Source organism: Pelobates fuscus, chromosome 1 (assembly GCF_036172605.1).
Source record: "Pelobates fuscus isolate aPelFus1 chromosome 1, aPelFus1.pri, whole genome shotgun sequence".
NCBI lineage: Eukaryota > Metazoa > Chordata > Amphibia > Anura > Pelobatidae > Pelobates > Pelobates fuscus.
Window position 1 is genome coordinate 484,466,462 of NC_086317.1, and position 16,961 is coordinate 484,483,422.

At 42.9% G+C, this 16,961-nt stretch overlaps 2 protein-coding genes across 3 annotated transcripts in view; both read left to right on the forward strand.

Annotated features, from left to right (window-relative positions):
• LOC134573014 (gastrula zinc finger protein XlCGF26.1-like) overlaps positions 1 to 16,961 on the forward strand; it is a 430,963-nt gene that overhangs the window by 7,044 nt on the left and 406,958 nt on the right. Inside the window, exon 3 of one of the 2 annotated variants that reach the window (XM_063432392.1) lies at positions 1,331 to 1,457. The exons of the other annotated variant lie outside the window; for it this stretch is intronic. Within the exon in view, the coding sequence (XP_063288462.1) occupies positions 1,331 to 1,457 (127 nt within the window). The remainder of the gene's footprint in view (positions 1 to 1,330; positions 1,458 to 16,961) is intronic. 2 annotated transcript variants of the gene reach the window in all.
• The window catches only part of LOC134573088 (gastrula zinc finger protein XlCGF17.1-like), a 267,814-nt gene continuing 252,540 nt past the window's right edge, over positions 1,688 to 16,961 (forward strand). Inside the window, exon 1 of the mRNA XM_063432548.1 lies at positions 1,688 to 1,744. The gene's annotated coding sequence lies outside the window, so the exon portion shown is untranslated. The remainder of the gene's footprint in view (positions 1,745 to 16,961) is intronic.

Below are 16,961 nucleotides of genomic sequence, written 5' to 3' on the forward strand. Positions count from 1 at the left end.
TCCTCCTTCCTCCCGCGCGGCTCTCTGTATGCTGGGAGGAGTGACCGGGGAATCACTTCCTCCCAGCAGATTTGATGTCATCACAGGGGGCCCGGTCGCGCTGTTAAAGCGCCCAGCGCTGACCGGGCCCCCTCACAATCCACATCCATCGGGTGGCCCTGACAGCATGGGCCACCCGATGGACCCCTCCATATGCGGCCCCGGCGGTTTGCCGTCGGGGCCGCAAGTGGTGATGGCGGTACCCAGTCACAGCGGTACCGCCGCCTCGCGCCCGCCCGCCTGCCCAATTTATAAAAAAAAAAATTGAAAATCCCTACCGCCCACCTGGAATCCTGAAACGCCCACTAGTGGGCGGTAGGGACCAGGTTGATGACCCATGCCCTACACAGATCTCCTCTCTCCCTGCCTCCCCTGTACCCTGACAGTCCCCCTCACTCCCCTGTACAGATCCCTCTCCCCCTCGCTCCCCTGCATAGATCCCTTCTCTCCCTGCACAGCCACCACTCTCTGTACTCTGACAGTCCGTCTTCCTCCCTCCTGATCCCACTCTGTCCCTGCACCCTCCACACACACACACCCTCCAAAAAATAAGTTGTTTTTTTTTTTAAATGTTAAAAAAAATAAAAAAAAAAACGACAAAAAAAAAAACACATTAAATTCAATAAGCTGCATTTCACTCCTGTTTTTTTGTGTGTTTTTTTCAAACCAATAAAAAGTTATACTGAAGCGCTTCAGTAACAATAATTATTTTTTCATGCATGTATTCATTGGGTGTATATCATAAAAAAAAGCTTGAAAGGGTTGTAAACTATGTTGGTCTAGAGGCGTTGAGTAGTTAAGAGGTATGTCTGGTGCATCCACAGAAGGCTGCGACTGCATCGGACATGACATGGGTCGAGATAGGGGCAGCCCCGGGCGGCAAAAGCTCTAGCTATGCCACTGCATAAGGCTATCCTAGCTATAAGATAAGGCCAGGGACTAATGCAAGTATTTAAAAACGGTGCAGACTACTTGGGCAGAATGGTTCGTTCGTATCTGCCGTCACATTCTATGTTTCTATGTTTGTCATTTGTATAAGCTTTCCAAATGATCACACTGTGACCGAAAACCTTTTCAAATGATTTATCTACAGAATTCACAATTTAAAGTCAATAGGACTTTTTACAGATAAACCATTTGAGAAGTTTTTCTAACATATATTGTGATAATTTAAAAAGCTGATACGAAGGAATTAAATTGAAACCATAATCTGTATAGTTTGTCTGGACAATTAATCCTGTTGTAGTTTGTTGATTTGTAACAAAAATATTTTTTTATTTTTTTTATTAAGCAACAATGTGAGTTTGAGAAAGTGGCCGTTTACTTCTCCGAGGAGGAGTGGGACTGTTTAAATAAAGAAGACAAGGAGCTTTACAGAGATGTGATGATGGAGAATTATCAGACCATCAGGTCTCTGGGTAAGAGCATTTCACTCTATTTAGAGGAAATCTTTCTCATAAGAACACATTCATATCTGATACAAAAGTGCTATTTCTTCACATATGTTCCTAAACTCCTATCAATCATAATATTAAATGTGTAAAGTTTGAAACATCTTCAGAGCTTATTATTGGTAACAATCTCTCGCATTTAACAAATACAGGAAGGATTCATAAAACGCCTATGATTATATCAGCGATTGAGCGAGGGGAAGAGCCGTATGTGAGGAATCCTCTGCAGGATAGTCTTTTGAATACTGGCCCAGGTAAGTAATAAATATGTAGGTGGTGTTGTGTTCTATTTTATGTCAGGGATCTTGTGACTTCTTTTTTTCCAGGCTTCTCCAACTTCTTCACCTCAGCAGGTGAACTGTATTATTGGGAATCTCTCCATAAAGCATATATGTATGCAGAGAACAAATACATTGTTTTATTTAGCTAATAATGTTATATAGCATACTTACTCTTGTATTCGCTTAAATGTCAATGTTTGTTAACCGTAGTGGTTTAACAAAATATCTTTAAAAAAAAAAAAAAAAAGAACCTAAACTACAATGGTTTACCCTCTTACCTGGATCCCCATCGGGTTCCAAGCCTTCTCTGATGCTTGGTGATGTGTATCTGGTTTCTCCCTGCTGATTCATTGGCTGTGTGCTGAGTCAATACATTTATTCTCTGTGCAAAGATATGCACAGGTTTAACATTAGAAACCACTGTTTACTGAAAACACCATGCTCCTGCAGAGTACACATATCTTTACAGCTTTATTAGGGTGAACAACCTCAGCATGAGTAACTGTACCACAAGGAGGCGCAATGCGTATCAGACCCAAATGTCTTTACTCGTAGAATAGTTTTGCTAATTGAATGCAGTCTAATGAACAGCAGACTGCATTCAAGTTCTAAAAATCTAATTACAAGGAGGTAGTCAGTAGCTCCCTTCTTGTAAGTAGATTAACCCCTTAAGGACCAAACTTCTGGAATAAAAGGGAATCATGACATCTCACACATGTCATGTGTCCTTAAGGGGGTTAAAGGACCACTATAGGCACCCAGACCACTTCAGCTCATTGAAGTGGTCTGGGTACCAGGTCCCTCTAGGGTTAACCCTGCAGCTGTAAACATAGCAGTTTCAGAGAATCTGCTATGTTTACAATAGGGTTAATCCAGCCTCTAGTAGCTGTCTCATTGACAGCCGCTAGAGCCGCTTCCGCACTTCTCATTGCGAAAAATCACAGTAAGAAGACGCTAACGTCCATAGGAAAGCATTGAGAAATGCTTTCCTATGGACTGATTGAATGCGCGCGCGTCTCTTGCCGTGCATGCGCATTCAGCGCTGACTTCAAAAGAGGGAGGAGAGTTCCCCAGCGCTGGAGAAAGATAAGTGATTAACCCCTTCCTCCCCCTAGAGCCTGGCCGGGAGAAAATGTAAGTAGCAATGTCCCATAATATTTACTACTTCTAGTAGTTCTACAGACTTTTCATCTGAGGAGGCCCCCCTTGCTGAAAGATCACGGGGCCCCCCTTTCAGCAACGCCGAAAACTGTGCGCTGGTGGCTGCCGTCATCCATGAAAAAGAAATCCTTTTTTCTCGGACCGGATCATCGGGGAAGAAGGCTGCTTGGGCCAGGATAAGGGACGTAGTGAATGCTGTTGGAGAGGTGTGCAGGTCTATCAGCTGTGTGAAGCACAGGTAAATAATATATCACAAAATTATTCTTTATATAGTCACTTGTAAAAATTTAGTTGAATTTGCAAGGGAATTATAAAACCTCGTCCAAAGTAGCTTTTCGGGATGAAGAGCTGAATAGAAATGTTCTTGCAAATTCATCTTTATTTCCTTTTTAGTCATTAGACTCTCCTAAATGTAAAAAACATATAAGCACGCAATTTCTTACTTATTCCAAAAAATATTTATTAACTTATCACATTACCCGCAGACAATAATAAATGCAAATATTGTAATATGTAATTTATTTGTATATTAGTATACGTATTGGTTAAATAGTAGTTTAATAGTCATATGACATTAAAAAATAACTTCATAACATGTAGCTGGCAATTACAATCTAAAAAGCAAATAACATTTTACACGTGGTATTTAAAATGTTATACTCCCCAGTCTGTGTTGAGGCTAACCTGATAGTGGAAGCAAGCCATCATATTTTTAATAAGACATTATTGTTAACATTTTGTCAATTTGTTATGAACTTAATAACTAATGCTGTTTTTTACAGGTACTATGATTGCAAGGCGGCGGTGAGAAAGAAAATGTCCTCACAGTCCAATGTGGGATTCAATGAGTGGCAGACTCAGCTCAAAGACGGGCTCCTTCGGGTGGCTGTCCCCGGATTTGGTGCGGATACGGAAGAGCCAACTGTGCAGCAGCGAGCTGGTGAGTAAAATAGTTAAGAGTAGTACCGTGTTAGCCATGGAAAAAAAGGAAACAAGTATAGTTACAATTATACCATTTATTGGCTAACTATTGCTTCCTCTGACATTAATGAGGCTAAAACACAATTCCTAATAACAAATCAGAGTTAACAGCTTTGAGACAGGAAAAAAAAAAAAAAGACACTGGTTATTAAAAAATGTTCTCTGCTTTAAATTAGCCAGTTCTACAGAGATACAACAAATAAAATGAGTTTGGTCAGAGCATCCCTAATCACTCCACTCCCTGGTTAGGGGGGCAACAAAACACACATGCCAGATACATGAAGGTGCAAAATATTTGCCATTTGAAAGAAGTTCACTGCAGTAATCCAGGGCTTATAGAAAGATTATTAATTAGTAAAGTTATATTGTGAAATAAATTCACTGTCTCTCTTAAAGGGACACTATAGTCACCCAGACCACTTCATGTTTACATTGCAGGGTTAAGATGGGCTCTAGTGGCTGTCTTCCTGACAGCCGCTAGAGGCGCTTCTGCAACGCTGGATGCGAAATTCACCTCCAGCGTGCAGAACTTCCATAGGAAAGCATTGAGAAATGCTTTCCTGTGGACTGTTTGAATGTGAGCGTGGCTTTTGCTGCGCATTCCACTCTACTCGGGATCTGACGTCGGCGGGGAGGAGAGGTTACCAACACAATGGGAGTTTGGCACTGTATTAAGGTAAGTTGCCCTGAGGGTGGGGGCGTCCTAAGGATGCCATAGTGTCAGGAAAAAGAGTGTTTTCCTGACACTAAAGTGATCCTTTAAGGCCTGTGATGATTAAGGCCTTAAACTGGCATATTGGCTTAACCTCCCATATTTTTCTCTCCCTCTGGGTGTGGAACGATCCCATCAGTACCAAGAGCTTCACATCCTGTCCAGGTTGACATAAATGTTCTCCAAACTCTCTCTCTCTCCTGATAAATCTGATTTGTAATGTAATTGATACATGTAATGTCTACAACATGTCCACAAATCCATTTGTTTGCATGTTACTAACATTGCCTGTCTCATTTATTTCAGGTCAAAGGCAGTCTGTTGGGAGAAGCGAACAGGACACCTCGCTTGATTTATCTGTCCTCCCGTCACATGAGAACAGTATGATTGAGGCAGCGCTGTCCTCTGGAGAATCTATTGCCTTCTCCCTGGAGGAGGACATGGTCCCAGGGTCCGTCTTAGAGACTGCTCATTGTGTGGCTGCACAAGTGCCACCCATCTCACCGCCGCCTGTCCAGCCACTGCCGCCTCTCCAGACAGAGCCATCACCTGGCCCAGAAGGATCCCTGCGACGGATTGAGGAGCTGCTGGAGGATATGGTTCGGGCTATAAGGAAGCAGACCCGAGCCATCAACCGCATGAGTCGAAACTTGTCAACACAAATGGACCGTGTGGTGTCTCGGGTCAACATGGAGCACCGCCAGGCGATGGAGCACATGAGACTTTCATTTATTGAAGAAACAGTGCGTCGCAATGGTCCATCGTCTGGATTATTGTCACTGCGCTCGGAGTCCGAACCAGTATCCTCTGCCCCGCTAGGACCATCCCAGATGATTAGTCCAGGGACCCAAGAAGGCCGCCACCGGCGGAGACGAGGACCTCGTGACCGGAGGTCCCGGTAAATTGAAATAAAAAATGCCCCTGCATTCCCCTTTTTTCTTTTTTTTCTTTTATTTTAGCGACTTACAGTGCTCTATATACTTTGCAACCAAACAGTCATAGGTCCCATAAAACGTCTGCTTTTCCAGAACCATTTGTGCTACAGATTTGCATATTGCTGTGCACGGTCATGTTAGGACAATGTGAAATTTGGCACACATATTCACGCCAATTGCATGAAGGTGCATATATTTTACTACTGAACTATAACACGTATTGTAAAAAAAAAATTTTTACGCAATAACCATGCCATTGGTCACATAGGGGTACAAGGTCAGTGTTCATTTTGAATTTGACAATCATGTAAAATGTATAATTTGTATAATTTTTAGATTTTTACTGTGAATACAAATCCCTGTAAATAACTTGGCAAGTGCATAAAGCTAGCATATAGATATGTGCATGCTCTTATGCTATTTTCACCTGTATTGGTCATTTAGTTATGTGGTTTGGCTGGCAGCCATATTAAAATCTTAACCAATATCACAGTGCATTTGTAAAAACCCGCAGCAAGCGCTTACTTACCTTACCTGCAGCTCCCTGTGTAAATCTCGCAAGTCCCGCAGCCATCAGTGTGTTGCCACGGGTTACCGTGGCAACACTCCGCGCGGCACGCAGGGCGCAAAATTTAGACAAGGGAGCTGCTGGAAAGGTAAGTAAACGCTTGCTGCGGGCCCCCACTTCACAGTACATGCCACTGGACCACCAAAGCCATATCCCCCTCCATGGCCAGATAACAATCAGGGAAGGGGGACAAAAAAATATAAAACATATAAATATTAAAAATACAATTAAAATAAAAGATGCCCCCCCCCACCATTTTCCAAATTTTCACCACGCTGTAGTGTGTGTGTGTGTGTGTGTATATATATATATATATATATATATATATATATATATATATATATATATATATATATATATATATATATATATATATATATATATATATATATATATATATAATGAATGCAGAGTGTGTGTGTATATATATATATATAATGAATGCAAACACATACTTCATTCATTATATACACCCTACACAAACACATTGCATTTACTATACACACTACACTCACACTCCATTCACTTTACGCACACCACACAAACACACACTCTGCATTTATTATATATACACGCTCACTGCATTCACTATACACACTACACAAACATACTCTGCATTCATTATATGCACACACACACACAGCTCCCCTGTCTAAACATACTGCATCCATTACATGTGGCATGTATATTTTGTGCATTTACCTTTAGAAATAGTTAACTTTTTCAAAATGGTAAATGTACAGGTTATCGGCTATCGGCTTGAAAGTTCACAGGTTATCGGTATCTGCTCTAAAAAATCAATATCGGTCGATCCCTGCTACTAACCACACAATCAAACATGCTTGGCATTTATCCTGGCACCATGTGTCATGAGGTTTGTTGGCCTTATTGAATTACATCAGACAATTTTGAAAATTAGGTTAAGTTTATAAATCTAATATCTATATAGGTGTTTGGCCACCTTTATTTTGCTGCTTGCAGATGTATTTGTAATATATTTAAGCGCCAACATAATCTGTGGCACTTTATATTGTAAACATGATTTAGGCTACAGTGTCCTTGCCTTGAGGTTTAAATCTAACATTCATACATCTTGCTATCAACATTACAGTATATCACTTGAAATGGACATTCTTATTATTTATAACTGCATAATACACCTCATTTTTGTTTGGTTTTGCAGAAATTGAATACATATGCATTATTAGTATTACACACATTTTATAGTATACTACGGGTCTTTAAATCATTTAAAAGTGTTCAACCATTATCAATTTCAATGACAATGTGTTTTTAAATGTGAAACTAGTTAGTACCAAATGCTCCACCCCAGGGACCCATATTATATTACACATTTACACTGTGTTGCCTGATTTAAGACAGACAGACATCCTCCCTGGGGCTATTCTATAATATATACAGCACTGCAATACCTTTGGGGGAATATATACATACAATTACTAACACAAATTACAATGCCCTGCGCTCTGTCACAATGTCCAGCAAAGCTTTTTTTTTTAGAGACCACATTGAGTAGCTACCTCACAAGCATAGAGGGCAGGAGGAACATTATAAATAAAATACTTAATCAATTTTCGGGCTAATTTATGCCAGCCTGAGAGGAGGGCACCACTATGCCACATATGTCCACATGAGTGGACCCATACAATGGGTGATGCCTTTCAGAACCTGTGAATAATTTCTAACTTATAACACCTAACAAATTAATTATATACAGTCGTAATTCATCCTAACATACCACCAGCTATAACACCCTTGAGCAGTTTTGATATTTCTATCGTAGACAGAGGAGGGTATGGACGAAGTAGTTCTATCTGTGTCAAAGCTAAGAGTGGGGTAACCTTACTTGGGCAGATTGACTTTAAGGAAAGCCATTTGCTACATGAGCTGCGGTGCCAGTTGGGAGCGCTGAGGGCAAAGAATGTTTCCTTGAGGGAACTGTAGTGGGTCCCACCAAACTATCCAGGGCCTCAGCCCAAAACACAGCTGCTTCAGTGGAATGAGCCGTGCTGCATACACTGCTAGCTGATGGTGCTACACTATCAGGCTCCTCCAGCTCTTCTTCTCCCTCAAACAACCTTAACCTCTTTCTTTGCACATCACGCACCCTGTCAATCAATTTATTCATCCAAGTGGTCAGGGAATTCATGCGGAGTGCCATCTTGCCCTTTATTCTTGGGTCACACATGCACACAAGCATCAACTCTTGGCAAGACTCCATGCGCTCATTGAAGCTACGTGTTAGTTGTTCCTTGAGCCTCCTAACAAGTGCAGCAACATCACCAAGTAGTTGGCCACCAGGTACCACTTACTGGTTATAAATTAATCCACCCATCTTGTTTGAGAGGTGGGTGAACAAGGGGATTACATGACCAAGGCTAACATTTTTCTTGGCTTAAATTCTCCGTAACATCCCTAAATGGCCTAAGAACTGCCACTAGATGCCCAATCATTAACCAATCCTCCCTGACTAAGGGGCTATCGATCCCAATGTAACGATTATAGGACATGGCATGGATTGCTTTCTGCTGCTCCAGAATGCGCTCCAGCATTTCCAAAGTGGAGTTCCACCTAGTCCTTACATCTTGCTTGAGATGATGCTGGTTAGTGCCTGCCTTCTTTTGCTCATTTTTCAGGAGCTGGCTATCTTTCACGCTTCGGTGGAAGTGGCCAGCAATTCTTATACATCTCTCAAGAGGGTTGCCAATTGTCCACTGCGTTCCTCTTTGATTGCAGTCTTCACTACTAAATGAAGGATGAGCTAAGCAGCGCACGGCTACAAAGCTACCGTCACGGAGAGCCTTCACCATGTTTGCTGCTCCATCAGTCACCACAAACCCCATCAGTGTATCTACCTGCTGTCCTACCCACTGCGCCACCATCTTCTTTAGTGCCTGCAAAATATTTGCTGAGGTATGTTGTTGGTCCATCATCTCATCCACTTCCTTAAACTAAACTTGACCAAACCTGAAATTTTGGTCTTTCCACCCTCAAGTGTTGTTACTCCTGTGTCTGTCTCCCTCCAAGTCAACGGTGCTACCATCCGCTCCACCATGCAGGCTCGCTGCGTAGGTGTTCTCTTTGACTCCGACCTCTCCTTTTAAGCCTCATGTTCAGTCTATCGCCAAATCCTGTCGTTTCCATCTCAAAAACATTGCGCGCATCTGACCCTACTTAACGCCAGATGCGACTAAGGTGTTGGTCCAATCCACTGTCCTTTCTCGCCTTGACTACTGTAATCCACTTCTCAGTGGTCTTACGTGCTCCCAGCTTGTGCCGTTACATTCCATAATGAATGCGGCGGCGAGGCTCATCTTCCTGTCCGCCCACACCTCCCACGCCTCACCCTTCTGTCAGTCCCTACATTGGCTTCCTGTAAGATATAGGGCTCAATTTAAAATTCTGGTTCTTGCTTTCAAATATCTACATAATGCTGCTCCCACCTATCTATCCTCCCTAATACACAAGTATGTCCCGTCTAGGCCCTTACGATCTGCTGAAGACTTACATCTATCTGCTGTCGGTACTCTCACCTCTGATGCTCGCCTTCAAGACTTCTCGAGGGCTCCCCCGTTCCTGTGGAACTCGCTTCCCTCCTCCGTTAGATGCTCACCCAGTCTCCACTCCTTCAAAAAAATCATTAAAAACCCACTTCATAAAAGCATATCAATTAAACCGTTAACTGATTCCTCTCTTGCAACTGTCACTAGTCTAATACTATCCTTCCCTTTTGTGTCACTTTACCCCACTCCCTCTAGCATGTAAGCTCCTTGAGCAGGGCCCTCAACCCCCCTGTGTTCAACTTGTCTGGTTACAACTACATGTCCGTTCGTCCACCCATTGTAAAGCGCTGCAGAATTTGATGGCGCTATATAAATAACATAATAATCTCAGCATGGAGGAGGAAGGGAGCAGTGCTTGCTCCCTGTGCCTGACGTGGTGACATCTCCTGACACCTTGGGCTGCCATCAATGTCCTGTCAAGTACAGGAAGCCATGCTGGCCACTAGGAGCACTCCACAAGTCAGTTGTGAAGTGCACTGACTGGCCACCAGCCTTTGCCAGGTGCTCCTTCAACAACGCAACACAGGAACGGTAGAGTGAGGGCACTACGTTCCTGCTAAAAGTAGTGTGCAATAGAATGCCATATTGCATTGCAACAGCCTCCATAAGATACTTCAAAGGCTCGCCTTCTACCATGTTAAAAGGAGCACCTCCAACGGCTATCAGCTCACAGATGAACCAAGTAATTTTCCTGGACTGCTGCCTGGACATCCCCCTAGAGTGAAACCCACAAAAACTTTCTAGGGTGGGCTGTGCAACCTGAATTAGATGACTGGTGGCACTATGGCCTGCAGCAGAAGTTTAATGATCCCCCTTTCCTTTGTTCTGCCTTGTTTCGGTGGCACTACTACTTCTCCTATTACTGCTAGGTGGAGGAGCCACACCACTTTCTTGCCTTAGCAAGATGGCCTTGTGGTGTGTACGAAGATGTTGCTTCATCCCAGAGTTAGTAAGATGACCCAACACATTCCCACGGCCGACTTCCCTGCAGCACAGTTTACATTTTGCCAGACTGCCATCTCCAAATGTTGCAAAATGTTCCCACACTGTTGAACGACGGGTGCCACTACTAGTTATGGGTGGGGAAGACTGTGCAATTTCACAATCAACTGGAGAGGCAGTTGGCACTGTTGAAGTTTAGGGGGGCAGATATCAGTAGGGGAGATTGAGTATGTGGTGGTGGACTGTCTTCAACAGACATACTCAGGTTCATCATCATAGTCTAGTTTCTCTTTTCCTAGATTAGAGCCTTGTTCCATATCGCTGCTGCTGGGAAACAGAGATATGTCACCAGCAGCTGAAATTGGGGGGGAAAACTGATCAATTCCCTCTTCTCCCCGGCTACTGGGAACTACAAGAATATCTTCTTGTATTATGTCGTCAATTGTACTGCTGCTGCAATGAGAGGTGGTGGCAGCAGCAGGAGTAGTAGTGGTGGTGGCACGAGTAGCACTAGCATTTTCTTTCTTCCTCATACTCTAATATCTCCCTCTTAGGCTCCCTAAATGGATTAGCAGTGGTAACAGGCTGTGTTGAAACTGCCCAGCTGTTGTAAAACAAAGCAGGTGTCACCACAGCAGTGGAACTGGCAGTTGTGGAGGTAGAGGAACTATGGTCACAGCAATAGTGGTTGTGAGGGCAGTAAAGAGCTGTCTATGAGAATTGGATGGTGGCTGCTTTGTGGACCCAGAGGACCTCTCAACCCTGCTACTAGAAGACAACTGCTGCTGCTTTTTGGTGCCAAATAGCTGGACATTGGTACCTGCACTTTCCCTCCATGCCCTCTTCAGTTTTATGGGTGGGCTTGAAATCTTGCTAGTGCTACTGCTGGCTTTGGTTGTAGGAATTGGAAACACTAGCAGGTGAGTTGAAGAGGAAGCAAGTGTACCTGTGCTCTGCCTCTTAACACTAGTACTGGTGGAGGAGCTAGTAGTGGTACTACCAGCAGCGACATGAGGGCTATCAGCTTCCTCAGTCACTTTGCTTGAGGGGAGAATGTGTGGAGGACATGGATGATCCATTATGGTTTCTTTTATTTTATTACATTTTTATTTAAATTAAATCACAGAAAACTAAGAAACACAAGATTAATCACTCTAGCAAAGTCGCAGTGCAGCAGAGACACCCTGGCAACAGCTAAAAACCACAAAATGAATCACTGCCGTAAAGTCACAGTGCAATAGAGACACCCTGGCAAACAGACTACCTGGCTTGCACAGCCACACACTCTCTCAAACCTCCCCATCCCCCCATCTTTAAAAAAAAATAAATCAGAACGGGGGGAAAAAAAAGCCAAATCTCTCTCTTCTTCTTCTTCTCTTCCTTAGAGTCGGAATGGCATGAAATTCGTATGAATGTATATTCGAAATTAATTGCACATGTCTAGTCTGAAGTGCTTCAAGGTCCCTGATGTTGTATAATTCTTCTCTCACCACCAATACTTCCAATTGGTATCCTTTTGAGAGAAATTCACTCTGCGTTGTGTATTAATAGTGAATGGAATATCCTTGTGTCACCAAGAACTAACATATATCTTTATCTCCTTGTCCAGATAAATACATGACTAGCACTTCTAAGGTATTCTACCCGATATTACAAATAAACAGCCAACACCATAGTTCTTACCAGAGAGAAATCTTTACTTAGAATCTGCCCAGTTAAATATTACAGAAGAAGAATGTTACAGCGTTATAGTATTACAGAGTTACAATACATTCATAACACTCACACATTCCATCTATCTAATAATATCTGCTACATTGTGTATGTGCTGTGAGATATGTGCAGCGTGTGTGTCTTACCAACCTAAACTAATGTGATGTCAGTATCTTCTATTTTTAAAGGAATTGGTTCCCATGTTGTACATAGCCAATTCCTCAGCTCAATTGATATGTAATTGTGATTTCCTTTCCCAGGGTCCAAAGTGCTGTCTATCCTGTTATTTTTTTTAAGTGTGAACGCTCCCAGCCATCCTCTTGCCTCTAACCTAAGGTGTGTTTTCCAAGATAGAAACTCCTTTGAAGACTATTTAATATGTAAATGTGATAAACTTTCCCAAGGATGTAGCAGTGCCTTTCAGGGGCTGTATCTTTCTAACTATCTAAACAGAAACTCCCTTTGAAGATAATTCCTGATCTCCCATACACACAGACTTAATCAAGCACATATTAAAACAGATATATATATATATATATAATCATAATATTTTCCCCAACACCTGATAGCTACAAGGAAGCAGACTTGGCAGAGGTACTCGGTCAGAGTACAAGAGCTCCGTCACAGGAATACTATAGGGTCAGAAACACAAACATGTATTCTTGACCCTATAGTGTTAAAAACATTGTAAAGCTCCCCTCGCCCCCCTAAATATAGTAAAATATTACCTTTATACCAGTCTGTTAGAGCTGGCTCTGCCTCTGATCTGCATCCTTGGCTGATATCAGAATTGATGATCACAGCCAATAATGCTTTCTCATAAGTAAGCATTGGATTGGCTGAGATTGTCAATTCTTATGATCTTAGCCAAAGAGGCGGGTCGGGGTGGAGCCAAACACCGCCCTGGCAAATCAGCACCTCCTCATTGATTGAATCAATAAATCTTTTTAAAGAAAGTTCAGGCATAGAGTGGAAACACTGAATGGCAGTCACACTTTGAAGCACTGCTTCAGGAAGCACCTCTAGTAGCCATATGAGGAGTAACCACTGCAGGTGTCCCTAGGCTGTAATGTAAACACTGCCTTTTCTCTGCCTATCCAAAGATGGACTCTGTCAATGAGACCTGTAGCGAACCCAGGGTAACCAGACTGGTTACCTCCGCTAATTCCCTTTCTTCAGCCGATCGGGAACCACTTACAAGGTAAAGAGACCCATTTCCCCCCTAGTAACTGGACAAGACCTAGTTCTGGAAGTACAATACCATTTGTATTGGCCACACACAGGTTTTATGCATACCCCATGCAAGGGGTGGATCAAAGACACATCCCACATTCCTCCCACTCCCCGAGGTTCCAGCGCGGGAAGGGACTTTGTTCCCTTTGTCTCCAAAGCCTGCCAACAAATCCCTGGGGTTCCCCATACCCAACGTCAGGGGTCTTCTTCCCAAGAGTCTCTGTGCCTGGGAGTCTAGGCGCGGGAAAAAGTGAACTTCCATTTGGCTCCCAGGCACAGAAAAGCCAGTCTGCGGAAAAAGAGCTGGTCTCTTTGTCCCTCAGGCTCATGAGAGGCCGCCAAAACTTGCCAGTGCCCCAAAAGGGCCCACACCAATCTCCGGGATCCTCGCCTTGGTCACTCGGTTGATTAGGCACGGTTCGCGAGGTACTGGGATGAAACACAGACAAGGGAAGCGTCTTCGTTTGGGGGAAGGAATGCTCCCCCGGGATGACGTTTGTCTGTATGAACGGCGGACACCCAGGGAAGCACTCATTAATTGTTTACCTTGCGGTTTGCGGTTTTGACACTTGTTTGGAGGTGTGAACATTCTATACTAACATTCTACATGAGATATTGGGGTGGTCCCCATTCGACAGGTTAATGAATTTTCTTCGTGGAAGCACTCCCGAACGGGGAGCGGGCACAATAAACGAAATACAGAGAAAACACACATATTACAAGCGGGAACCATATATACCGGCAGTGGTTCCGCCACAAGACCTATGTTTTACAATTCAAATTACTTTTGTTAGAGTATAGATTTTTGGGTATGCCTTTTCATTGTACAGTTATACTGTGGCTATCATTCACCATTATTACTGTATGACTCTTCTGCTCAGCTATGCCTTACGTGCAACAGTATCAAAACATTATCTTCTCTATTTTCAGACATAGACATTTAATATGATAAACACACAAATTATATTCAAAAGTGTGTGTGTGTGTGTGTGTATATATATATATATATATATATATATATATATATATATATATATATATATATATATGGGAAGGAGAGCTCTAGGTGAATTGGAAAAAAAATAAAAAAATTGTGTGAGGTATAAAATACAACCGGAAAATACTATAAAATCAGTGGAACTTAATGAACACAATCTAGGAGAAAAAAAATTAAACTACAATAGTGCAATATGTGAGTATAAAAGAATATAGTGGGGGCGGGGCCTGGCTCTCAATATGGCCAGACAGCTCCAGCAAACCTTTGGTATAAAAGTGCATAATTTAACCTTACTAAAGCTGTTAGCATACCATAACCACAGCAAAGTGACCCTTATGTAAAGTGGACACGCTGATCCCGAGAACCGCTTTAACCCCTTAAAGGGCTCTTTATACGTCCGACACAGCAAACTCCACAGGCGCGCGACCTACTAGCTGGGGGAGGTGGCCGATTCCCTGGCTGAGATCGTGTGGCCCAAAGCGACAATATTGCAGCCCTGTATTCCCCCGATCCTGCCGCTGAGAAAAGGAGGATCTATGGGCATAAAGCAAGGGTCCCTATCAAAGCCTGGGGCAAAGGTAGCGTGTGGTTGGGGCACTGCAGTTTGATATCTAACCGGCAACAGAATTCACAGCACAAGCTATAGAATAAAATATGTAGGTGCGCAAATAAATCTTAAAAGATTAAAAGAGTGTCAGTGCAGGAAAAGTGAAAACTTATCTGAAATTCCCAGGGATGAACACTTAAATTCTATTGGTGAAAAACAAGGGTTCTACCAATAGCACACTGTGTAAGAGTGCAGAGTCTTGTTAACAAAACAAAATTATGTACTTGCACACTCCTTCTGAAGCAAGTCTCAAAATCTATAATTATAAACCTAAACATAGACCTAGTGCAATATAGCCAATAACACAGTATAGAAGTGTAGTGTTCAAAGGAAATACACTCACAATTGTGGAGTGGTTGTTGTACCACTCCAAACTATTGGGCCCAGGGAGGATCAGACCCTAGAAATCGTTGGATGTGTATTTGCTTGAGAAAGCCCCAAGAGGCGAGACGAAACGCGTAGCTACACGCCGAACCCGGAAGTCCCTGCACATGTGGAGAGATGTAGACCAACCTAAGGATACAGAGAGGACGCTCACATTGTAACCAGGACATTGGTTTGCTCTATGTGCTCAGAGTGCAGTGGGATTTTGTTTTTAATACTACTGATTTTGAGAATAATAAAGCCCTTAATACTTGAAGCTTTCGGCTTATTGCAACCCGTGTCAGGATCCAACGATCTCTAAGGTCTGATCCTCCCTGGGCCTGATAGTTTGGAGTGGTCCTACAACCACTCCACAATTGGGAGTGTATTTCCATTGAACACCACACTCCTATACTGTGTTACTGGCTATATTGCACTAGGTTTATGTTTATATATTATAGATTTTGAGACCTGCCTCAGAAGGAGTGTGCAAGTATATAATTTTGTTTTGTTAATAAGACTCTGCGCTCTTAGATAGCGTGATATTGGCAGAACCCCTGTTTTTCACCAATAGAATTTAAGTGTTCATCCCTGGGATTTCCAGATAAGTTGTCACTTTTCCTGCACTGACACCGTTTTAATACGTTCAGAAGGTTACATACAAACACTGAAAATCACAGTGAGAAGCGCCTCTAGCGGCTGTCAATGAGAGCCACAAGAGGCTGGATTAACCCATAGGTAAACATAGCAGTTTCTCTGCAAAAAGGGTTAAACTGAGCTGGACGTGGCAACCAGACCACTTAATTAAGCTGAAGTGGTCTGGGTGCCTATAGTGGTAATTTTAATATGTATTTGTAACGTGATGCCTAGCTAGCACATACATATCTATTAAATGGTAATTTTGTGTATAGTTTAATATTCAAACATAAAATTACAACTGTACTAATTTACAGATATTTTCCATTTATTGATACATCCGTTTATAGAGATATTGGACAGTGAAAAGTATCTCTCCCCTTGCAATGCTGTCCAGTTTCTGAAATATTTTAAAGGACCACTCTAGTGCCAGGAAAGCATACTCGTTTTCCTGGCACTAGAGTGCCCTGAGGGTGCCCCCACCCTCAGGGACCCCCTCCCGCCCGGCTCTGGAAAGGGGAAAAGGGTTAAAACTTACCTTTTTCCAGCGCTGGGCGGGGAGCTCTCCGCCTCCGTTCCTCCCCGTCGGCTGAATGCGCACGCGCGGCAAGAGCTGCGCGCGCATTCAGCCGGTCACATAGGAAAGCATTCATAATGCTTTCCTATGGACGCTTGCGTGCTCTCACTGTGATTTTCACAGTGAGAATCACGCAAGCGCCTCTAGCGGCTGTCAGTGAGACAGCCACTAGAGGAAATAG